We start from the raw sequence: 25889 nt of genomic DNA on the forward strand, positions 1-25889 counted from the left end.
GGGCACAGCATGCTGCAGGTGGTGGGGCATAGCATGCTGCGGGTGGTGGGGCATGGCGTGCTGCGGGTGGTGGGGCATGGCGTGCAGCGGGTGGTGGGGCATGGCATGCTGACAGCGGGGGGTCAGGGTGTGCTGCAGGTGGTGGGGCATAGAGTGCCGCAGGTAGTGGGACATAGCATGCTGCAGGTGGTGGGGCATAGCATGCTGCAGGTGGTGGGGCATAGCATGCTGCAGGTAGTGGGGCATAGCATGCTGCAGGTAGTGGGGCACAGCGTGCTGCAGGTGGTGGGGCATAGCGTGCTGCAGGTGGTGGGGCATAGCGTGCAGCGGGTGGTGGGGCATGCTGACAGCGGGGGGTCAGGGTGTGCTGCAGGTGGTGGGGCATAGAGTGCCGCAGGTGGTGGGGCATAGCATGCTGCAGGTGGTGGGGCATAGCATGCTGCAGGTGGTGGGGCATAGCATGCTGCGGGTGGTGTGTGGAGCTCACCAGTTCCTGGAGAGACACCACAAAAACCAGCTACTCCGGGTAGGTGATGAATTAGAGACCTAGGCAGAGATCCAGGTAGGAGGACAGTACAAAGAGCAAATACACATGTCTCAGAGAGAACTCACGCACGGAAAAGGTGGCGTGTAGTGGCCACTGGGGTACACTGGGCCCGCTGCTAAGTGGGCTGTGGGGAAATTCTAAATTCAAGCGAGCGATTTGAGGTCTTGTAAACTGTAGTGAACTAGTGAGAGGGGCAGTTGGCGGCTAGGGGGATAGCCTAAGATTTCATGGTATTCACCCATGGTGTAGAGTCGTAAACCCAGAGGCATTGTGGAGAAACAGATAATTAGACATGGTATGTCCACGGTTGCTGGCCACGCCTTGTCTATCGCATGCACGGTGGTGGATCAAAGGTGTAACAGATCATGCACTGGGAGATGGACATCACAGATAGGATGGGGGGCAGGACAGACTGCGGTTACCTCAGAAAGGCTGGTAATGGGGGTAGCCCATATCCACCAGCCTTTCTGAGATACCCGCCTGCAGGACAGCCCCCACTAGACATGTTGGCAGAGAGCAAACCAATCTGTGGGTAGCATTGTTCCGGCCATTCGTGACACAGGAAGCGACTGAGGAATTGACCGGCTGGGTGGCGCTCCGTCTTTCTGGTTCCAGCTGAGGTGGCATAGGCAGTAAACAAGAGATGGCAAAGCCCGTGCAATTAACTACCTCTGTCTGGGTATGTGACTGGCATGATGGTTGCAATATTAGTGGCAAGATGGATCCACAGAAGAGATGTTAGTGCCTTCCGCTGCCGGGAAGCCATTACCATACCATTTACGCTCCACACGCCACTGCGCGGTGGATATGTTAGGGCCCATTTCTGAAGCCAAGCTGTGCTATTTGTAGCTGATGTCTCAGCTACAAGTTTTCAAACTAATTATGGTGTTGGCAAGTCGGTATTATGGCGGAACTATCATGAGGGTTAAGCGGCGGCGCACTAACTGGCAGGGAGGCTGCAGGTGAACGGGGATCTATAGCCTGCGCCCATTCACCGCCGCGGTGCTGATGAAAATAACATCAGTGAGGGGGAGAGGTAGGGCGTAGGAAAAAGGGGCACCTCCAGTCGCACACGACTTTGCTGAGAATTGTAGAGGAGCCCAGGTGACAGGCAGGCACACCTAGTATAAAATGCCAAACCCTACTAGCCCACGCACCAAGGGTGGACTTTATCATAAGGGGTTGCTCCTGTGCGAAGGATACAGTGAAACCCCAACACATCTTAATAGGGAATGTTTGCATGGGCACAGAGGGTGATCTTCCAGGGTACAGGGCGGACATCCCATTAGGGAGCGGGCTGGCCTACTCAGAAAGATGGGACTGGGTACGGTTGATGGAATTCCAATTGGAGCAATGCATGGGGGCAATAGTACGTACATGCCATCATAGCAATGTTCTGGGGGAGTTTACCAATGTGAGCAACTGACTCAGCCGTGGTATCTGGTGAATCCATCGATGGACTTTCCATCGAATTACTTACCATCCAGGGATTTGCATGGAAGAAATATGCATCGAATGCATGTTTTTAAAGGATAAAGGGTTAATTTTATGGAGAGGGCTTTAAAGGGTAAATAACAGGAGGTTCGGGGACCCCCCCCCCATTAAATTGCAACATTTTCAATGGAAAGGATTTTCGGAGGAAGGCTAGATAGCCGGAAAACTTCAGCGGTTGGCGAATAGTCCATGTGGGCGCAATCATTTGTGCATTGCATTAGGAGCCATGTTTCCGCTAACCTGGGCTCTGCCATCTCAGTGTAGCTGCCGTTGACTGCAGCGGGTTATTGGCAGGTGTGGTTTGGAGCTCGGTCAGTTTCTCTATGCCAGCACGTCACCTATGAGTCCAAATAACCACTACACTTGTGACAAAGACTAAGCCGGCGCACAGCCAACAGAACAGTTCACAAAGGATCAGAACGGGGTAAACAAATACAGCAACTGGCACAACCACGCTGCAGACAAGGCCATTACACATGATCAAAGCCGCCAAACACTGCTATTGATTTTGCACTGGAAGGTAGCACGGTGCTGGCGCATAATCGCTTTTCAGCTGGTGACGGTGGCAGTCTGACGTGGCACCCTGCGCGGCATGCACTTTGAGCGAACAGGATGCAGTGCTCATGCAGTAACCAAGTTCCAGTGCAACATCCCCCATCAGGCAGTCGGCATGCATGGGGAGTGGCCCAATCGCGCGTCGTGGAAAGAGCGTCACAGGCAAGCAGGCACGTGCCGGGCCGCGCATCTCGAGTGGTTTCCAGGCTGGGCGTACCGCCCTCTGCTCTCCCTAAAAGGAAACGCCCCTTCGGGCGTGGCTGGGGTAGATGGAGTAGAAGTGAAAGGGACCAACCTTCTCGCTGATCTGAGAGATGAGATTTGGTTTGATGGTGGAGTGCGATGAATATGAGGAGGGAATAAAAGAGACAAGGAAAAACACAAAGAGAATAAAAACAGACCAAGCTTCATCTGGCAGCACACACCACAGCGAGAGGGCAACGATGAGTCGATGCATGGCTGTATTGCGGTCACCCGTCAGCCACCAACATTACATGGAGAAAGCAGCCACTAGCGTATAACAAGGAACATAACACACTCACCAACCAACACCCTCATAAACCCAAAAACAAGAGCATAGCGACACTGCTGTCACTGAAACACACAACCACACACATACACGGCACCGACAAAGACACCACCCACTAAATCAGAACAAGGACCACAAAGAACAAGTGCATGACCACACCACGATGGGATGATCACCAGTGCCAAACCACACACAGACCCCAACGGGTCCCAAACTGAACGTCACTGAATCCCAAATTTAGACAACCACGCCTCACAAACACAGCTCTGTCACTAGCAGATAATTGAGGCACCAATCATGACGACCACCACTAACAGACACCTTGATCAGTCCTAGATCACCAAGTAGCCATGCCATAACCTGCCCTCAAAGCTTCCGCGGTGCCTGCGACTCAACACCTGGACTACAATAACCACTGCCACATCGCACACCAGCCAAGCTCGTTCCATGCCCCATGGTGAGGCACACACGATCACGCCTAGGTCAGACAGGCAACCACATCCAGTCCTGCATGAAGACTACCGACTCCCTGGGGTGCTCTCTATGGCAGCCATACACAACACGCCAAGCCTCAGCACCAGATCACACAATGAGCTAAGCTCCAGCACAGAGCCACAGAGAGCAGAGGCAAAAGCTCCACAAATCCTCAGTATTCCCCAAACCAATAAATGTTTACTAGCAGCAAATGCTATGTAGCAAGGACTGCCACGCCCACATGCCAGTAATCAAGTGTGTGTCTGGAACGCTTACCACTGCTGCGTGAAGCCAGGTGTGCGCCATACCAATGCCATTTGACTAGCCAACCCTCTCCCAGGATAAGCTGTACACACATCTCACCTCCCCTGGGAGACACCGGCATTAGAAACCTTCAGCAAGCAGGAGAGTAGGGTATATCTCTTTGAAGGGTGCCCAGAACTGACTTTGAACTTCCTGGTTGGACGTCAAGCAAGTGCATTAGTAGGGGAGGAATACAATAACTACAAGCTCTAGCTGACAAAGACATCCCCGCTCACAGGAAGTGATACCCCTGTCCACAGGAAGTGTCCCCTCGCCATGCTGGCCTACAAAGGAAGTGTTGCATGGGAGTTGTAGCGCCCTGAACCAAATCTCTCCAGATAGGATGCTTTCCTTACTAATGGAATAAGGATTGCTAACAGGTCTGAAGTCTAGCTAGGATTGGAGGGCTACAAGGCTGGGTTATGGCAGGGATGTAGGGTTTGAAAATACCCCAATCATTTACTCCCAAAAGTATATTAAACACCCAGACAGAGCCCACTTTTCTTGCGGCATCCTGGTGATGGCTCGCCTCCTTGTGGAAGAACCCGAATACAAGTTCTTCTCTTCTTCGACTTGCCTACACAGCAAACCTTCCGCCAACTCCCAGGCAGTGTACCAGGACTAACACAAACACTGCATGGACTCTGGGTCCTGTCGACCACACTTCCGCTAGAGTTTAACCCACGCAGGCAGAGGAACACAACACACGCACGGCCCCCCCGCGCGTCACAGCGTTGGGCATACCGCAAACCCATACCATGCCCGTGCACAGTCTACTGAACAGTCCTTTGGAGAGTGAAAGGGTAGGTATAGAAATAAAAAGGGGTACATTTGGAGGACAAATGCCCCAAATGTAGACTAACACCGGAGGGTGCTCTGCCCTGCATACAAGTTCTAGTAGATCGCTGTCCCTCTGATGGACTCTACACATGGACTGCTCTACCGGACTGACTGCACATGTGCATCACACTGCTGGGCAAACTCCACAACTGCACCGCTCAGCCAGACCAACTCTGCACCCGCACCATACCGCTAGACCTAATCTACTCCAGCACAACACTTCAGGACCAACTCCACAACAGCTAGCACACTGCCAGAGCAGCCTTGAAGACTTCACACATTGCCAAACAGGTTCTACACCTTTACTGCACTGCCAACGACACCCCGCACACTACTCTCCTAGAACAGCAGACTTGCACACAGACGCACTCCACAACTGCACCAGACTGCTACACAGGCAGAACACAGTGCACAGACATTGGCAAGCTTAAGACATGAACAGCACCGCCGGTACATGAAGGAAATGTATCTGGTAGCGATGAAGACCCCCACCTGTCTTGGCCAACCCTTCCCCCACCCCCAAAGGCTGCAGCAAGAGGTCCCTAGGAGCCCGCATGGAGGTACCATCACCCCAACAGTAACCCCAAACGATACAAGAAATAAACCGAAATAAGGGCATGGCAAAATAAAGAAGACATTTGTAGAGTGGCTGCGGTGGCCCAGCCAGCCTCCTGACTTAGTCCTGCAGAAGGAAACAGCACAGAGTTAGTAGTGTTAACATTTTGATTGCTCAGAAGAAAGGATTAGCTGGTCCCCGTGGAGGTGCCCCTCCTGTTCGGGGTGAAGGCCCATGCACTCACCCACAGGAGAACTGAAAGGGCGTCATCATTTAGAAGAAGAGCTCAAGAGGCAGCTCTGCTAATCAGGAGGCTTCAAGGATGGTGAGCGCACAATTGTGGGGGATTTCTGCACATGGCGAGGGCAGCGGTTGGGAGGGCGCCAGCCCTTTCACTCTACTTTTATTGATCGTCTTTAGAAACCTATATAGATTTGGTCGATTTTCTTATTTCTTATTTCCAGTGAGGGGCACATAGGGTCAATGAGATAGGGGGAAGTGGGGTGCATTCAAAGGTCCCCAAACAAAAGTCCCTTTCACATGAACAGCAGGATTGTAAACACAAACAAAAACGGCCTGGCTTTCGTTTTTTTTGTTTTTCAAGTAAAAGTAAAGAGCCACGTGGAAAGGGTCTACCTGTCATTACCAAAGGAAAAGCAGCATTTTAATTTACAAAAGAAGGAGGAATCAAAATCCCTTTCACACAGAAAACATGATTTTTTAATGCTTTCAAAAATGGCTTGCATAGGTGTGCAAATAAAAGCAGTCTAAACGTGAAAATGCATCACTGCTCACAGAAAAAATTTCAGGGAAAAGACATGATGTGTGGGTTGACATAAAGCAATGTATATTATGTTTCACATACAAAACACCAGTGACATTTGAAAAGCCAATTTGTTTTCATGGAAAAAAGTCAGCCCAAGACAAACCCTTTTGCCTGCTGTGGGACACTTCACAAGGAAATCTCTCACTGCCAGTCTGGATGTTACATCTCCCATCCAATTATCAACTGCAATAAAGTGTCCTGCTAAAGATGTCGAAATTCAGAGTTCTCCAGACTTGCTGGCTCTGAAGGCATTGACTGTAGGAGAAGTTCTCCTTGGCTGGAGCATGACTAATGTGTGTGAAAATGGGACCAACAACTTGAAAGAGCAAGCTTCCAACACACAGACTAATAAAAAAAAAAGATCTGGGTACATGCTGACCCAGTGAAAACAAATGGCCGGGAGGCAGGAGGAGGCCATTTGTCCCACATGAAGATTCACAATTAATTTAAAAGGACTATTATATTTAGGAATTTTTCTCAGCAACCATAAGCCATACTGATTTCATGCATGTACCATTTTTTTATGTAATTTCCAGGCGATTGTAGTGATGTAAAATACTTCCACCTGCGACTCATGGAACTAATGGCCATCTAACATGTGTTTCTGGTTGATCTGAACATGTTCATAATGTGACAGGTGGTGAGTGGGTGGAGAATAAAGTTAGGGACATGAGTAATAACTTACATAGTAATAACTGATATGCTTTTATGGAAATGGCAGAACTGTGCCACATGACCGAGCTACATGGTACGGACGTCGTGGTCGGCTCATCTAATTACGAATGATTAGCTAAATCAGAAAATATGTATATTATGGCAGTTGATAGTAAAATTATGAAGTTGTGATACATAACTAGTTTTTGGCAAAAGTTTGAAAGGAGAACACATGCCGATTACAAGTTGGAATTGCCGTATATTGCTCAGACCCCTAAACCAATCCTGATGTGGAGGCTGGGTTTGGGAGGAGAGAAAAGGGTAACTGTCTGATCCTAGTTGTGAAATTATTGCAGGATACTTCCCCAAGATTGTAAAAGTGGTAGTGTCATCACTGCTATATAAGGGGCTCTACACTAGGAGGAGGGAGACACAGAGACAGACCGACATATAGAGAGAGGCAGAGAGGGCTGCTGAAACTTACCATCTGACAGTTGTAAGGAAACACCAGAGGAGATTGCGGAGAGTGCATCTGGGTGGAGTTATTATTATTATTAGTTGTCTATTTCTAGGAAGGCGTCAAAGCTGACTGGGTCCTATGGTGGAGAGAGGGAGGCCATCTTCGAGAGTGGAGTGATCGGACCCCTGCCTTATCTTTCCAGAGTGTCCTGAGATGCAGCTGGCTTTCCTGAACTTTAAACATAGGCCTTCTATGTTAGTAGAGCTGAGCCATGGCAAACTAAAAGGAGGAGAAGCCTGCTTGCCTTAAAACCTTTCAATTTATAGTGGGTGGGAAGACTGTATAGATCCTTTGCCTATTTAACAAAAAATTTTAAATTTAATTATTACCCATTTGGGGTGAATTTTGTCAAAATTTGAAATGAAAGCTCACTTCCCAGTGTGTGCTGAAAACTATAGCCTATAAATGAATTGGGTAATCCTTGTTGTCCTGCCGACCCAGACTTCTTTAAGAAAAAGGGGTGTCTTTGTTCATAAATCAGTCCTACCTTTTAATCCATCTTCCCCCAACACAGGCCTTTCAGTGAAGGGGGGTCTGAAATCCAAACTTCCCCAAATCATTAAAAATGTTCTGTTCGACATTCCCCAATACAGACCAAAGATGTGGGGGTCTGAAAAAACAAATGGCAAAAGTGTTGGCAAAATCTTCATTTCCATATGTATTTGTACCAATTTTGAAATCATACTGCTAGACTTAAGCCTGCAGGAAAAACAAAATTGCACAGCACCACATTAATTATTGTTTTTCTTAATATTGATCAGTTTAATTATTTCTTTAAGTGAAATTGGTAGAAAGTAATGGATTGTAATTTGTGCGTTTTAAAAAATCTAATTTGTGTAATTGATTTTAGTAACACGACGTTTATGGTGAGCCACGGATAAAATAGTGTTTGACATTTTCGTGCAAATTTCTATTGCTTTTAAATTTAAATAAATGCCAATATCCTTACACATGCTCCAGGCGGACTATGCCGCTAGGAAACAAAATTTGTATTTAGCTTTTGTGGACTTCAGAGTCGCTTTTGACTCAATAGATCGTCTGCTTTTGTACAACAAATTAGTCGAATATCAGTGTCCATCATCCTTAGTTTCTCTAATTGTTTTGCTTCATACTAATACATCAATGCAAGTTAGATTGACCATGGCGGGTGCTCTCACGTCAACATTTTACACTCATAGAGGCCTCAAACAGGGCTGTATTCTAGCTTCGATAATATTCAATTTATTAATCTACGATCTTGGAATAACCCTGAATAACATCCAGAGTGATGCTCCCTCTTTGGGCACTCATAAAATTGCATATTTACTTTATGCTGACGATCTTGTTCTTATTTCAAAAACTCCAATAGGTTTACAAAAATTATTAAATGGTCTAGTTATCTATGTAAAGTATAATCAACTTGTGATTAATACAACTAAAACTCAAACACTTATCTTTAAAGCATACCAGACTGTAAAGATTAAACCTTTTAGTTGGAGTATAGACGACGTAGTGTTAGACAGTAGTTGCACAATATAAATATCTGGGCTTATTAATTTCAACATGTGTCACCAGTCTTGACCACAAACTAAATCTACGTGGTAAACTTCGTTCCCTAATTTCACAAGCTAAAATCCTGTTGGGTAAGTTTGGCAAATTTTCAATAAAACCTGTTCTCATTTTTTTATCAGCAAAAAGTTATTCCAATGCTTACTTATGGAGCAGAATCTTTACCTATGAAAAATGTATCATTATGGAACAACTTAGAGGCCTCTTTTTGGAAACAAGTATTACATCTTCCGAACAGTACCCCTCTTCCTCTAATTCGGTTTGAGCTGGGGTCTGTATCGATGTTTTCATATGTTATTTGGAAATGTTGTGCCTTCCTTCGGAAATGCTTGCTATCTTTTACTCGGCCAGATATCCTTGGTAAAGTGGCGTCACATTTATTGTCTCAAAAATCCGCTTTTACTAAGAGCTGGTGTAATTTTACTTTAGATGCTACGGCAGACGCATCAGTAGATCTTGACACATTGTTAATTCACCAAAATCGCGCCAAAATCTAAATTTTGCAATATGATTGGTGTAGCAATCAATCTAATTGTTTGCGATATGAGGACTTTGATGGCAGAACATTCGGCCACAAGCCCTATAGGAGCACTGCGGACTATCTACTAAAATTTCCATCATCCACCTTCCGTAATAAACTACTTCGTTTTCGATTAAATCTATAGCCAACTTTAGATGTTCTTGCTAGAAGGAAATTAATTACACAAGAAGAACATATTTGTCGCTTCTGCAGGATATCAAACCAAAGAGAAACCTTAGAGCACTGTTTTGTCCATTGCTCTTACCTCATTCCCTTACAAACACTTCTTTTTGGTAAATTCTTTGATGATTTGAATAACTTTCCTGTAGTTGACATCTGGCCTCGATTATTTTCCTCACCTAGTCTAGCCATAAAAATCACAATTGTCCATTTTTTGGACACTATTTTTCCTCAAACATCTTGCTAAATTATAAAACACAATTAGATCATACTTTTTAACTGTTTTAACTGTTGATGCTTGTATTTTGTGTAAAATGAACTGCATTTTATATACTAGTACTGAATTGAGCTAAAATGTTTTTATCTTTTGTAAATTTGAAAGGTTGATTTTCTCAACCAACCAAATTAAATAAATAAATAAATAAATAAATGCCAATATATTTCCTGTGCACTGGCCTGGTTTTTGGCGCATTGTTAGCTCAGGGGGAGGGACCCAAGGGGCATGATATGCGTCTGAAGTAGGGCTGAAGAAAAGAATCTGTTAAATATTGCGTGACACCTTGAGTGGGGAGGGAAGGAACTCCCTGTGTGGAGGGTGGTCTCTCAATAAACCGTTACAGGGACTTTACAGAGAAGAGCCCCCAAACCGATCTCAGGTGAGTACTCTCACCTCTTGCCAAATCAAATACAAAAAAACAAGACCCCAACTCTTTCAAATTCTGTACTTCATTGTACCCCCCCTAACCTTCAGTAGTCCTGCTCGGGGAGGGGAGGTGGGCTTTTCCTTGCATTGAATGCTATTCCTCTATTAGGATTTCTTCACATAGATTCCCCCCTCCACTTTCACCCAAACAAAGCTGCTCTGAGGACCCGAGTTGCAGCAGCTCATGTTTACCACCTTTGCCATATTTAAACTGGCCGGGATAACCAAAGAGGCAGCAAATGGCGCACAGAGAAGGAGGTCGGTGACAGTGGGCGCAGGGATGGGAGTCAGTAGCAAACACCACACGGTGGAGGGAGACTGCGCAAAGTGGTGGGAGAGGGCGAGCAAGCAGCAGATGGCGCCAGTGCTCCAAGTAAGATTTTGAAGTGAGTATTTTTGGCCTTATTTGTTTGACGTTGGGAGCAATATGATTTTTTTTTTAGAGAATAAAAAAAAGTCCAGTTCCCAATGAGAGTATTTTATAATCGAGTAAAAATGTTTTAACTGGAAAACGGTAATGTTTTTGTAATCATTATTTATTGGCACCTAGTTATTAATCCACATTAAAAGATCCAGGTTTACTACTTCCAATCAGAGCTGTAATAGTAGCTTATTTCTCTGCCACTGTGTTCACCCCGGGTCCAAAGATCAATGGAGCTGTGGATGAAGGAAAGGGTAGTAAGTTCGACGTGCCGGTTTTCAATTTTTTGTTGGTGGTATTTTTACTCACTATTTTTAGGGAGTAAAAGTGGTTGATGCACCCCTTATCTGGAGGACCAGATGGTGCAAAGTGGTGGGGTGGAGTCGGCAGTAGACGGTCCAAAGTAGGGGGGTTGGCAGCTGAAGGCACAAAGTTGGGGGGAGCTGGCAGCAGAAGGCACCGAGTTGGAGTGGGTGGGCAGCAGACAGTGCAAAGTGGGGTGTAGTAGGCAGAAAACAGTGTGCAGAGGGGAAGAGTCAGCAGCAGATGGTGCAAAGGGGTGGGAGCAAAATGCATAAAGGAGGGAGACGTGGCAGCAACAGATAGCGCAAAATTTGGATGGAGTTGGCAGCAGATAGCACAAAGTGGTGGGGCGTCTGCAGCAAACAAAGTGGTGGGGCGTCTGCAGCAAACAGCGCGCAGAGGCAAAGAATCAGCAGAGGCAAAGAATCAGCAGCAGGCGGTGCAAAGGGATGGGAGCAAACAGCACAGAGGAGGGAGACAGCGCAAAGTGAGGACGGCGTCAGCAACAGATGGCGCAAAGTGGAGCAATTGCCAGAAGATGGTGCAAAGGGAGGGGTCGGCAGCTCAAAGGGGAGGGGTCAGCAGCCGACGGCTCAAAGGGGAGGGGATCGGAAGTCAACAGCTCAAGGGTGGGTCGGCAGCCAACAGCTCAAAGGGGGGGGGCAGAATCCTATGGCTCAAGGGGGGGGCAGCAGCCAACGGCTCAACGGGGGGGGGGCTCAGCAGCCAACGGCTAAAGGGGGGGTTCAGCAGCCAACGGCTCAAGGGGGGGGGGCCAGCAGCCAACGGCTCAAGGGGGGGCCAGCAGCCAACGGCTCAAGGGGGGGCCAGCAGCCAACGGCTCAAGGGGGGGGCCAGCAGCCAACGGCTCAAGGGGGGGGCCAGCAGCCAACGACTCAAGGGGGGCCAGCAGCCAACAGCTCAAGGGGTGGGCCGGCAGCCAACGGCTCAAGGGGAGGCCAGCAGCTGATGGCTGAAGTAGAGTAAGGAGCAGACAGCTCGGTCAGGGGTGTTGGCAGTAGACGGCTTGGGGCAGGGGTGTTGGCAGTAGACAAGGAGGGGAGTTGGCAGCAGATTGTGCAAAGGGGAGGAGTCTGCAGCAGACGGGGCAAGTCAGGGGGAGGTAAGCAGCAGATGGCATAAAGTGAGGGGGTGGGTTATCTGCAGATGGTGCCAAGGGAGGCAAGTTGGCAGCAGACTGCATAAAAGAGGGCGGCAGCAGCGGAAGGCACAGAGTGAGGGGTGGGTAGTTTTGTCGGCAGAGGACGGCACAAGTGGGGTGTCAGCAGCAATGACGCAAATGGGGGAGTCGGAGGAAGGTGGCACGGGGGTAAACGTCTGCAGCAGAAAGCACAAAGGGGTTGGGGAGGGTGAAGAGGTGGCAGCAGACAGCGCAAGCCGAATCTGAAAGTGTAGATGCTCTGCATCCTTGAATTAGACCCCACAGCAGGAGAGACCGGCTCCTGAATGCATGGATCGAATTTCTTGGCCTTCGCTTGTAGCCATTTCATAAACTCCTTATTGTGGCCTCTTAGTTTCGATTCTGTATGATTTCTACAGCCAGCAGTGATTGCTACAGTGAGTCCATGAACCCCAGAAACTACTTTATTTATTTATTTAATTGTGTGTTTACAATGCGCCTAATACCGTACTGGAGTTCGGTTTCTAGGCACAGGTCCGGGTTTCGAACCTCTGTTGCCCTGCGTGGACTTGGTTCCAAGACCAGCGCATTGCCCCTGTGATTTCCTCCGTTCACACCTTGTGAGGTACCATGGAGCTTTGTGTCACAAAAAAGATTTTCAGAACTATCCTAGTGTGTACGTTTAAGGGTGCCTCACTCTTCCTACCCTGTATACCTAGGTCTGTAGGGAATTTATATAGTGTGAACACTGCTGGGAGGCAATGCAGTAAATAGGGTACGTCCCCAGTGATTACAGGTGGGGTCCCAGGGTAGCTGGAATGGGCAGGGGGAGATGAAGAGTGGAGAGGCTTGGATTGGAGAGATGTTCTTGGACGAGTACGGCTTCAGGTTCTTGAGCGTAGGATGGACGGGGCCATCCCATCTACATTGGTATCTTGTCCCAGAGACATGGTGAGTAGCAGCACGAAATGGTCCCCATTCTGTATTGTCCCCAGTTGCAGTTCTTGGTTGCCAGTCGGGCAATGGCTCCAGGTGGTGCGTCAGCCACCGGAGATGGTGAGTAGTATTTTGGTTGTGAGTGGGAAGATAAGTGGTCTTGTAGAGCACCTTCCATCCATTAGCGTCGGTGGTGGAGAGCTGTGGGAGGGATTGAGGGAGAGGCAGAAAACGGTTATGTTATATTATTTTTCTTGTAGGGTGCCCCATCACCCGCGTGTATCTTGGCAATAAGTAGGAGAATCTTTTGGAGAGTGGTTACATACACTAGATTCATGCAGAGTACGATGGATACAGAAAGGTCTTCAAGGCTTTTCCAAATTTAGCATAATACTCCATCAGCTGAAAGGGGAGGTTGAAGAGTATTCCAGAGGGAGCCACCATCGAGAAGGCTCTGCCAGCTATTGAGGCCTTCTTGACATGTGGAACCACAAGAAGACCAAGATTGGCCGAACAAAGAACTTTAACTGGCCTAAAAGGATTGATCTTTATAGGTTGTGTTGATAAGTGCAGATCGGAGGCCCCCGTTATCGGTGTGGCATAAGGGATAATATGTTCAGGGGGAGAAAGGTTATCCTTAAATGAGGCCTATGGGTTGGGATACGCAGTGAGACCTGATGGCATCAGGGAAAGGTAGGAATCGGTGTTGTACCCTATTGCTTGTGGCCGGCTCGACAGCTAACGAGTACGACGTCAAGCGTGAGGGTGTTAGTGAGGCAGGAAACCGAAAGAAAAAAAGGAAAGGTAGGGAGAACCCAGGAAAAGAGGCACGGTAGGGGGTCCCTTCCTTGGTTGCAACGGTTGTAGTCTTGTTTGAAGATCGTGGATAAGGGAAGCTTTCAGACAAAGGTATGAGAGTTGTGCTTGGTCAACTGGATTGACCTATCTCGGGAGGATAGCTCAGAGGCAATGTGCTCACCTTGGAAGCAAGACGACACAGAGCACCACCGGTTCGATCCCCGGGTCCCTGGATCCGCGCTTAGAAACCTCTGGGTATTAAGCGTGTTATAAATAACCTATCATATCATTCATAGTTGACCAATGCTTGCTCAGCTTTGGATCGGTGGATATAGCAGCCATGTCTTGAGCCGCTTTGTACTCTGGAGACCCCCGGCAGGCCCACAGAGCCGAGGTTTGCTCCCAAAGTACTTTAAGACTAGATAGCTGCACCCTTGAGATGGACGGGGGTGCAGATTTATTACTCCAACACCAATCAATAAGGACAACTCAATGGTTTGGCAAAGGGACTCCGTTTAATGACGAGTACAAAAAACGGGGAGTCATGGAAATCAGCAGTGATGCGATCATCCTTCTCGCTGCAACTCCAACGAACTTAATAAAAATCATAGCATTTATACTGAAAACTCGTCATAATTGACGTATAACACTAAAAAGTTAATATGCAATTCTACTGGTTAGGAAAAGGTAACTTTAATATAGGTAATATATCTGCATATGGTAACGGAGTGAGGGGATTGGGTAAACACTGTCAGGTGGGCGTTTAAGCCCTTCCTTCAAAGAGGACTACTGTAGATGTCACTAAAAGTATGACGACCCATTGGTTCTACTACCTCTAGGACCCTAGATTATTTGGTCCATTGCGATTGGGTTGGCACCAACCCCATGCATAAATATCCACTTTGCTTAGCAGCACGCAGAAGGGTCAGCCAGGTGCAGGGTGCCCTCTGGTTACCCGGCCTTTCTCCAATTAAGGTTACAATCAATCATCACTTCAACAACTATGCGTCAATTATGTTACTGTGGTTGGCCTTGAAACTGCATCTTCTGTCTGGGAAAGTTCCGATATCTGCCTGGGCGGATGCCAAGCGTAGGTGTGGACTCACGCTTCTCCTTGCTCGGATGGTCACGTGCTTCCCACACCGTGAATTTGTCTAGTTTCCCTCAATTTGTGCATTTGATTCTTATTCAGCTTGCCGCCTGCCTACGCCTCCTTATCTTGACCTTTCAGAGACAGGATATTCTGTTCTTAAGTTTCAATTCTATGTAGCTACTGTTCCTTCTATTGGTATGACCTTGGCTCGCCTGGCACGAGTTGCATCTGCCGATTTTCGATTCAGCCGTCTCTTCTCGTTTTGCTAGAATATGACTCTCTGCTCATTCGGCCTTTAGTAACCTGGGTTGATTCTGCTTCGTTTGCAAAGTGGAATTACACTTCTAATACTGTGCTTCGTTTTGAGGTAGATTATGCATAATGGCGCTTGCCGCACTATCCTACTACTTAGCATTGCAAGCCGCACTGTTTTCTTAGACTTCTTGCGGTTCCAAACATATGTACAGGTGTTAGCTGGTTAAATACAGCTTTACAGCTTAAGCTTCTTTGTATTTCAACATCGCTCTCCCCCTTTAGGTTCACAATATCCTTATTCATGGCGTTTCGTCTCTGGGTGTCGTTCTCGGGTTGTCATTTCTTCTACTTGTACATCAGTTCGGGTCCTCGTGACGTCACCATTCGTCTTCCATTAAGACCTTTTTAGTTTCTTCCGGGACTGTACTTAGGCAATCTTCATTTTGTCTTATTTACTGGTAAGGTTTCCTTAATGGATACCTTACTGTCCATGGTGTTCTTGGTATCGGTACTTCAATAGGCGTTGTTCTACAGATAGGTACTGGGCAGAGCCCCACTGCGGCTCTCTGCTGGTTTATTTGCTCATCATACGTCACATATTTTGGTGTGAACATTCCTGGTACTCCAAAATGGGCAACTGGAGTGCAGGTTTTATTTGGGACCTCCTCTACAGCTTCCTGAAGGTTTCGGTGAGCCTTCTATATGTGACGTAGCTTGGGAAGCGAGATCCCGGGCTTGGTGACCGGTGGCAAGATGGTGGATTATCCCCGACTTTTCCTGCTGAAGCTAGTGGTAAGGACTGTCGCTTCCAGAAGGTTTGGTGAGCCTTCTATATGTGACGTTGCTTGGGAAGTGAGATACAGGCCTAGTGGCAAGATGGTGGATCCGCCCTGCCTTTTCCTGCTGAAGATAGTGGTGAGGACCTACGTGGCCTCACCATAAAGTACTGCCGTCGATGACGTGGCAGTGCTGGCACTGGGATACTTCCATGCTAACTGCGGCGGGCAATGCAGGGGGTTCTAAAGTGTATTAGGTTAAGCCGGGTGTCATACATGTGTCTGTGTCTGTCTGCTTCACACACCGCAGAGGGGAGGCCCCGTCCCACACTCTAAAGAGGGGTGGGTCTGTCAAGAAGCCCCTCCACTGTCACAGTACTGTGGCGGAAGCCGGTGCCCAGATGAACAGCTGTCCTCTAAAGAGAGTGCTGCTTGCCGGGAATATGCCCCCTAAGGCCATCTCTCTGAACATAAGATCGCATGTCTTGGAACGGTCCCATTTTCTGCCCACACAGCGAAAGGCAACGCGAGAAGAGAGGGAAAGGGCCATCTGATGGCAGTCCACAGTGGCAGCAATCCCAGGCTCAGCATTTTATGAACACAAATAGCCATTTCCTACCTCTCTGGTGCCAGCAGATGAGAATCAGGCTTTGTACAGTGGCAACACATGGGCACCATGCCAGTGTGTAACAGCAGTGGCAGTGCAATATGCCTGGCTGCATGCAGTAAAGGTCATGGTGACGTGGTGGCATGACGCAGTCTGGCGATGTAGCAGGGCTGAGCGGTTCTGCAGGGGCAGTGCAGCAATCCAGGGAGGTGCCAGAGGGTAATTCCACAGAGAGACCATACAGGGTGGCATGGCAAGAGAGGCAGTGCAGAGGGGTGTGACGGCAACACGGGGCTGCAGTGTAGCACTGCACTAGGGCGGAGGGTGGACCAAGGAAGCACTGCAGTGTGGCACCAGTGGGCAGGCCCACATGCCGCCTGCAGTGGAGAAGCACTGCGCTTGACACAGCACTGCCAGCATTTTCCAATCTGCAAGGACGGCTGATGCGCCCGCACCCAGCAGCCCATTATCCTCCAATCCTGCTTATCGCGCGCACTTTATCACTGTCACACGTCGCCTCTGAAGGCGCGCAGGAGCCGTCACTGCGCACACAAATGAACAGAGATAGGACTGATGCGACATGTCAGTTTGGCAACAAGGGCATCTCGCGCCTTCATAAGAACAAGCGCAGGGGGATGAAGGGGACCCTTCTGTAGAACTCGGCACCAAGCAACCTCCAAGGGCTGTCCACCCCATAGAGCACCCCTCTGCGGCCCCCCCTTTCCCATGCCAATGGTGACGTTGCTAAGAAGCTCAGGAACACTGTAGGAAACCCCTCTACCTTGGGGTACCCAGAATATGGTCACCTGGGCAGGGACCTTTTCGGACCATATCTGAGCTTCAGGGCAGGTATAATGTTTGCACACCCCGACAGTGATATGGCGGCATTAATGAGAAACTGGTTGCACCCAGACATTTCCACAAACACAGACTCTTTCCTTCATCTTAAAAGAAAAGTTGCTCTTAACTGCCCTGAAAGTGAGATATTTCCAGGAGAAGTGGCACTGTGTCTTGAGAAGAAAGCAGTGCTCGGGAGCTGTAGAAGGCCAGTGAGAAAACCCTGCCACCCAGGAAGTGGGAGAACCCCGCCGCCCAGGAGGTGAAAGAAACCCGCCACACAGGAAGTGAGGGAACCCTGCTGCCCAGGAAGTGAGGAAACCCCGCCGCCCAAGAAATGAGAGGAACTACTAGGTAGGAAGTGAGACTATCCCGCCGCCCAGGATGCGAGAGAACCCAGTCACCCAGGATGTGAGAGAACCCCGCCACCCAGGTGGTGAGAGAACCCCGCCACCCAGGTGGTGAGAGAACCCCGCCACCCAAGAAGTGAGAGGAACCACTAGCCAGGAAGTGAGAGAATCCCGCCGCTTAGGGCCGGAGAGTACCCCACTGCCCAGGAAGTCAGAGAACCCTGCTGCCCAGGAAGTGAGGAAACCCCGCAGCCCAAGAAATGAGAGGAACTACTAGCTAGGAAGTGAGACAATCCCGCCGCCCAGGAAGTGAGAGAACCTCGCCACCCAGGAAGTGAGAGAACCCCACCACCCAGGAAGTGAGAGAACTCCACCACCCAGGAAGTGAGAGAACCCAGTCACCCAGGAAGTGAGAGAACTCCACCACCCAGGAAGTGAGAGAACCCCGTCACCCAGGAAGTGAGAGAACCCAGTCACCCAGGAAGTGAGAGAACTCCACCACCCAGGAAGTGAGAGAACTCCACCACCCAGGAAGTGAGAGAACTCCACCACCCAGGAAGTGAGAGAACTCCACCACCCAGGAAGTGAGAGAACTCCACCACCCAGGAAGTGAGAGAACCCAGTCACCCAGGAAGTGAGAGAACTCCACCACCCAGGAAGTGAGAGAACCCCGTCACCCAGGAAGTGAGAGAACCCAGTCACCCAGGAAGTGAGAGAACCCAGTCACCCATGAAGTGAGAGAACTCCACCACCCAGGAAGTGAGAGAACCCAGTCACCCAGGAAGAGAGAGAACCCAGTCACCCAGGAAGAGAGAGAACCCAGTCACCCAGGAAGAGAGAGAACCTCGCCACACAGGAAATGAGGGAACCCCGCCGCCCAGGTGGTGAAAGAAACCCGCCACACAGGAAGTGAGGGAAATCTGCCACCCTGAGGGAACCCTGCTGCCCAGGAAGTGAGGAAACCCCGCAGCCCAAGAAATATGAGGAACGACCAGCTAGGAAGTGAGACTATCCCGCCGCCCAGGAAGTGAGAGAACCCAGTCACCCAGGAAGTGAGAACCCAGTCACCCAGGATATGAGAGAACCAAGTCACCCAGGCGGTGAGAGAACCCAGCCACCCAGGCGGTGAGGGAACCCAGCCACCCAGGCGGTGAGGGAACCCAGCCACCCAGGTGGTGAGGGAACCCAGCCACCCAGGTGGTGAGGGAACCCCGCCACCCAAGAAGTGAGAGGAACCACTAGCCAGGAAGTGAGAGAATTCCGCCGCTTAGGCCCGGAGAGTACCCCACTGCCCAGGAAGTGAGAGAACCCAGTCACCCAGGCGGTGAGAGAACCCAGCCACCCAGGCGGTGAGGGAACCCCGCCACCCAGGCGGTGAGGGAACCCCGCCACCCAGGCGGTGAGGGAACCCCGCCACCCAGGTGGGGAGGGCACCCCGCCACCCAGGTGGTGAGGGCACCCCGCCACCCAGGTGGTGAGGGCACCCCGCCACCCAGGTGGTGAGGGAACCCCGCCACCCAAGACGTGAGAGGAACCACTAGCCAGGAAGTGAGAGAATCCCGCCGCTAGGACCGGAGAGTACCCCACTGCCCAGGAAGTCAGAGAACCCTGCCACCCAGGAAGTGCGAGATACCAGCAGCCAGGAAGTGAGAGAACCCAGCCGCCCAGGAAGTGAGAGAACCCAGCCGCCCAGGAAGTGAGAGAACCCCAGCACCCAGGAAGTGAGAGAACCCAGCCGCCCAGGAAGTGAGAGAACCCAGCCGCCCAGGAAGTGAGTGGAACCACTAGCCAGGAAGTGAGAGAATCCCGCCGCTTAGGACCGGAGAGTACCCCACTGCCCAGGAAGTCAGAGAACCCTGCCACCCAGGAAGAGAGAACCCTGCCACCCAGGAAGAGAGAGAAACCAGTAGCCCAGGAAGTGAGAGAACCCCGCCGCCCAGGAAGTGGGAACTCCACCGCCCAGGAAGTGAGAGAACCCTGCCACCCAGGAGGTGAGAGAACCCCGCCACCCAGGAAGTGAGAGAACCCCGCCACCCAGGAAGTGAGAGAACCCCGCCACCCAGGAAGTGAGAGAACCCAGCCGCCCAGGAAGTGCGAGAACCCCGCCGCCCAGGAAGTGAGAGAACCCCGCCGCCCAGGAAGTGAGAGAACCCCGCCGCCCAGGAAGTGAGAGAACCCCGCCACCCAGGAAGTGAGAGAACCCCACCACCCAGGAAGTAAAATAACTCCCATTCCCCAATGTACCTTTATGAGCCAGCACGCTGCAGACTGGAATCACCACCCTCATAGGCTGTTTGAGATGCCAGACTCAAGGTGCCTCCGGTGGACACATGGATGCATCACAGGCTATTGTTGAGTTCCCCTTTATATAAGTTTAGGCTGTTTTAATGGAATGGTTGAGGGGATTTCTCCCATTTCCACCCTAATCTTTTCAATGATAATGAATATATATTTGTCTTATAAGCACTGCTGTTTCAACCTTATGTTCCTATGGCTTACCTATTGTGATTGTTGACTTGTGCACCTCCTAACCCAGTAATCTACAGCCCCCCTTGCAGAGTGAAAGACCCGAGATCATCCTGTGCTATTGGAGGGCTAATGGCACTTCAAGGTGGTTTTGTCTTCTGACTTGACCTGCCTACCTGCGACCCCACTGGTTAGTGCCGTGGGAGCTCAGCTAAAGCTCCTAGTCTCTAAGCTACTCTTATACTACTGCTCTGCCTGCCAATTTCTTTTTTATAAACCATTTTTATTGGTTTTTACATATAACCCTTGACATTTACAAAGCATCACTTGGTCACACACACAACCGGTTATATGCTTTTTTTTTCCACCACCGCCAAATCCCCCCTCCCAACTTGGCCTATTTCCTCATCTCTCGGTTGTTCTTTGACTATCCCCCTCACACCCGGACTCGCCTTCGTCCTGGGCTATATGCCCCGAGACGAACAAAGCAGCAATCAATTGCCTCCAAGCCTCCAACCCACCATCCTCCGAATCTTCGTTCCTCCCTCGTGCTTCTTGCCGCACAACTGTTTCCACATTAGCACCCTTCTCTAGATCTCTACACCATCGTTGTGCGGACGGTCACGTCTCTACTTTCCAACTCATCGCAATCCTGCGTTTATTCAGTATATATGCTAATTCCTTCAATTTACTCACATGTTTGGCTCTTCTAGGCCTTGGGAAGCCACCCAACAAACACACCCAAGGGGATCCCATATCCAGAGTAATTTCCACTCCTGTCATTATTTGGGCTGCTTCTCCCCAGAAAGTACTTATCTCCACGCATGACCAGAACATATGCACCATCTCAACGTTCACCATCTCACACTTCGGGCACATCTGAGCTGCCCACCCCCACCGGCTGAACGTAGCTTTTTTTGTGGGGTTAGGTATGCCTTGTGGGTCACATAGTTGGATCTGTTGAAACCGTACCTTCCTAGACACCGTTTTGTGGTATCTTTGTACTCTGCTGCACAATCCGTCTGACATGGGCTCACCCACCCCTGCCTCCCAACTCTGTCTTATGCGAAGTACCTCCTTGCCCACCTTAGTCATCAGCAACTCGTATATACGGGAAACTTAATGTCCTCCTTCCGAAACGTCATAGAATGTTTCTATGACCTCTACTGGTTGTGCGGCCAGTTTGGCTTCCGGCCACTTATCCTTCATGATCTGCAGTAGTCGAGAGTATGTGATATATTGTCCCCAATGTAACCCTGTGTCCACAACCAAGTCCTCAAACTTCTTGGGCTTACCTTCCTCAAGCAGACCCCCCACTGTCACTATTCCCATAGGCTTCCATCTCCCCCAGACATTCAGCCTAACCTGTTTGTCCCCCCCCCCCCTTCCAGCGCCACTAGTGGTATCCAGACAATTTCTCACACAGTGATGTCATGCATGGGACATATTCCACATGGCTCGTCCCACCGTCCCAGGAGTAGGTTTCAAACAGTTTCCTTGTTAAGGTGGCGCACAGTCTGCAGCATTCTCAGAAGTTTCGAAGCTGGGCAGAGGCCCACATCCCGTTATCAGATCTACTGAGTTTTGCCACAATCCCTTTTGCCTTCTTGCATAAGATTGAATCCCTTCTACTTTTTCATATACGTAGACGATGAACACATCTTTACCAGATGTTGTGATGGTCGAGACAGCAAAACTGAACACTCATTCCTATTACTCAGATATTTGAAGCTCAACAGCTTAGAGCTGGATTGAAGGAAATGAGACTGTTTATTGGCCAGTGGTTGGCCGCCATGTCCAATGTACCAATACTTATGCAACGATGTATGCTTGGTATCGCTTCCTTGGAGGCTCAGATGAAGGCTGCCACAAAATCTAGTTTCTATCAAACCTAACCATTTCTCCGCAATCCTTAACATTGACTGAAGTCCTAGCGTCTTCTTCGGCCTTCTCAACAGCCTGCTGCATGACTACGGCATGTACATACCCACACCTGCACAATATTGTTGGACTGGGGTTGGTTGGATCATGTCGCTAAAGCGATTAAATTGCCCAGAAGGGTAAAGATTCTCTTCTCCAGATGATTCAAGACACTCCTCTTGGTGCATTCAAGCTTCAGTCCCTTTGTTTCCGTGTAAAAGATATTTCCATTTTCGGGGCCATGACGGTCTTGGAGTTCGGTCTCATCAGATTCCTTTGTCAATCCTAGACTGTGCTAAAACTGTATGGGTGGCCGGCGGGAAAGGGGTTCCAGCACTTCCAGAAGACAGATTGTGAAACAGTTCACCCTTCAGCCTCAGCGCAGAACATGGCAGACGACCGGGCTCTAGACTCAGTAGGAATCTCAGACTTGCTAAACCCAACACCCTTTCCAGGGCTGTGGCAAGCTAACTTCCTGGCACTGATACACTTTATACATTCATCAAATATGCCAAGTAAAGAAGTGTCTTGGCATGCTCTTGGGGGTATATCAGCGAGAGGCAGATTTTGAGCCTGTGGATGTCCGTGATGGAGTCGTTCTTGAGCTATGGCTGTGCGTCGGCAGCGTATTGGTTGAAGTGGATGTTGTGTGTGTGATTAGGAGGACTCCAAGCACCTCCATATATGTGGTGACCTAGCATAAGACTATGTTGACTACTGCAGGCGTCCATGTAATTCTTTGACAAAGCCAACTATATATGGTTTCCTTTGTGAACAGTGCCTCCGTCCTCCTTGAAATGACCTCTACAAACACCATGAGCATTGCCTTGTCTTAAGTGGCTTTTGCATGACTCCGCCACAGAATCAATTTGCGGTGTATTCTTCCCACATAAAAGACTGATGCATGACAATCCAGTTAAGATGTGAATAAAAACCTACTTAAGGCGCACATATGGAAAATAGACGAGAAAGGCAGCTCTATGACTTAGCAAACATTAAAATGAAAAACGGATCTGAGTTGCAAGGAGGATGTATGAACAGAACACAAAAGGTACACACGACACAGAGTTGCATAACAAAAAGGCACACGTATGATGCAAATTTAAGGTTCCACATTGAAGCCTCCATGTTGGGTGTTACTTTCGACATGGTAAACAGGTGCTTAAGAGCCAATGCCTCAGATTCAGGACCATGCGGTCAAGCATATTTGCAGGCTTTCGCCGCCAATGAGTTGCAACAGAGAACAGCCCTGGGCCGCCTCGACCAACCACTCCCAACGACACCGACACCACCTCATGCCCCCACAAGAGGGTGACAGCAGGCATGTGCTGGGCACATTACAGTCTGTACCTGGAAGAGGCAGCTTGGGGTATATTCAATCACTAGACCCATGGCAAGAGGCTAGTACGGCACTGCTAGACAGCCCAGTGGAGGGCTTCTGTGCCAAGATGGATACGCCTTCGGCATCAGGAGTCTTACCAAGAGGACATTTGGAGGAAGTGATAAAAGAACAGTGAATACTTTAAATACTTGAGTGGTATAAATGAGGCAGAGTAGGATAGGGGAACACAAATGTGGCAAGAGAGGGAGGACGACGGGGATAACTTCCAGGTGCATAAGCACATCAAAAGAGTGGGGAGACAATAGAGACATTAACATGCCTTACGGCTGCAATCACACCAGAGGTGGCCTTATGACGGCGAGGTCTTCCACAGCTTTGGTGGAGGGGGGGTGAATACAGGGGAGCAGAGAGAGGTCCACGCCCTGGTGATAAACAGTTTGGGCGGATCAGTCTGATCCATGGCAGGCTTGGCTCTAGAATATGGAGTCATGCGATAAGATTTACCAGGTCAAACGGGGGCGTGGGGGTTCAGACGGGCCTAAGGTCTCATAAGGAACCTCGTCATAATGTGCAGAGGCAAAGGCGCAGAACAAACTTTCCGAAGGAGCAGACTGTAAAGTGGGCTAGATAATGAAACCAATACCTGGGGCTGACAAAAAGAGGATTTTATTTGCGACATGCGAGCTTGACTTGATGCAATACGCTGTTGCAGCCAGCTGGGAAGAGGTTGTAATAAATATGCCTTGGTGAACTTTACACCTGCAGTTAGTTAGCTAGTGGAATTAGGCAAAAGACCTCCAGTCAGTCTCTCCATATAAGGACACGGGCCATTTTGGCAAAGCATCCTACATGGAGGCTCGGCTGCCTTCACTGGAAGCTCCCTTTTGAGAACCAATTAAAGTCTCCAAAAGTGACGCTTGACTTCTCACTAATACAGTTAACCAATTTAGTAGCCCTTCCTTACCAAGCATGGGCATTTTGGCATTTGACTGGATAAAGCGACCTGCATGGCAGCCCTCAATGTAAATTTGCAATTCCATCATTTCTAGCACTTAAGTAAAGGTTTTGAGGGATTGTAATAATATACTAGTTAAAAGACATCCGAGAATCAACGCATATCCGTATGCAGCCATTATTGGTACAGGCAAGCATTTAGGTGCTAGCAGATATACAATGATACCATATAGCAGGCGGGCAGTGCTATTGAACGACCAGTCAACGACAAATATTTGAGCTCAGCCTTTCAAAGGCATGATGGACAGGTAGGGATAGTGGAGGTAAATTGGAGACTGCCCATCCTCAGGCCCTGGTCCCGCCTTGCCAAGCCATCAGGTTTGTCTTGAAGTCTCTAGATTCCATGCAAACTACTTTACCGTCCCCATCACACAGCACTATGTGTGAGGCCATTAAACAACTTGTGATACCGAGAAAAAGCTGTATGAATGATACGAAGCAACAGATAACTTCTACTAGTGTAAAGACTTCTTTCAGCTCAGAGGATAGACGCTGTGGGTGGGTGCATTACACACAGTGCAGTATCACCAGTGCTTGTGCGAGTTATCAGTGGCAACTGCTGAACCAGGGTATAGCGGGCAAAACCTTTGCAAAGTTATGCTCTATGGTGAAGGTGATAAGAGGGGGGCTAATCCGCAGGTAGTAGGTGCTCATTGTTCCTAGTGCTTAATGAAAACGTGGATGTCGTGTCAGTAGAAAGTGCATATATGTGAGCATTTCTGGGACACTTCTAGCTGTGACTGCACAAATTCTGCAGCCAAACAGGATGGTGAAGGGATTTCCGTCTGCCAGTCTATCAAGAACAAACACAGCTGATGGTCCAGGATGGTCTGTGGCAAGAAGGAGACCTGGAAGCACAAAATATCATCAGAAAAAGGAAGTATGTTACCAGCTCAGAAACCAAGTACATCTGGACCACGGGCAGGAAAAGCAGCACTGCAACTGGATTCCATAATCTACAGACGATTATTCATCAGAGCATGCAGACGGCACACAGGAGCTGTCGGGGTCCGCATAGGCAGGGCGAGGTGACACGGCAAAAGGGCAAGTAGGGAACTAGGGTGGGGGACATGCTCACCTCGCACATACAGGTTCGCAGGTGCAGAGTAACGAGTTCCGGCACTGTTGGTGGCAACACACTCGTACTTTCCCTGGTCTGATTCTTCACTGTTCTCGATCTGCAAAGCTCCTGTGCATAAATAGGAAGAGACAAGAAGAAAGAATGTGTGAGCAGGCACCCCCATCTGCACAGAGACTCGAGGAATTACAAGTGATGACAATGGATAGCGAAATGGAGGCAGACGCCCAGGACAGGCGACACGTTCTCACTAACATAGATGTTCGTACACAACCAACACTGGTCACTGGGTGTCCTCACAGT

At 49.2% G+C, this 25889-nt stretch overlaps 1 protein-coding gene across 13 annotated transcripts in view; it reads right to left on the minus strand.

Annotated features, from left to right (window-relative positions):
- Positions 1-25889, minus strand: part of PTPRF (protein tyrosine phosphatase receptor type F) — a 791126-nt gene that overhangs the window by 156737 nt on the left and 608500 nt on the right. For all 13 annotated transcript variants that reach the window (XM_069642415.1, XM_069642423.1, XM_069642422.1 and 10 more), the window contains one exon: positions 25587-25697. In XM_069642415.1, the coding sequence (XP_069498516.1) occupies positions 25587-25697 (111 nt within the window). The remainder of the gene's footprint in view (positions 1-25586; positions 25698-25889) is intronic.

This window comes from Ambystoma mexicanum, chromosome 1q (assembly GCF_040938575.1).
Source record: "Ambystoma mexicanum isolate Mex_15411 chromosome 1q, UKY_AmexF1_1, whole genome shotgun sequence".
Lineage (NCBI taxonomy): Eukaryota > Metazoa > Chordata > Amphibia > Caudata > Ambystomatidae > Ambystoma > Ambystoma mexicanum.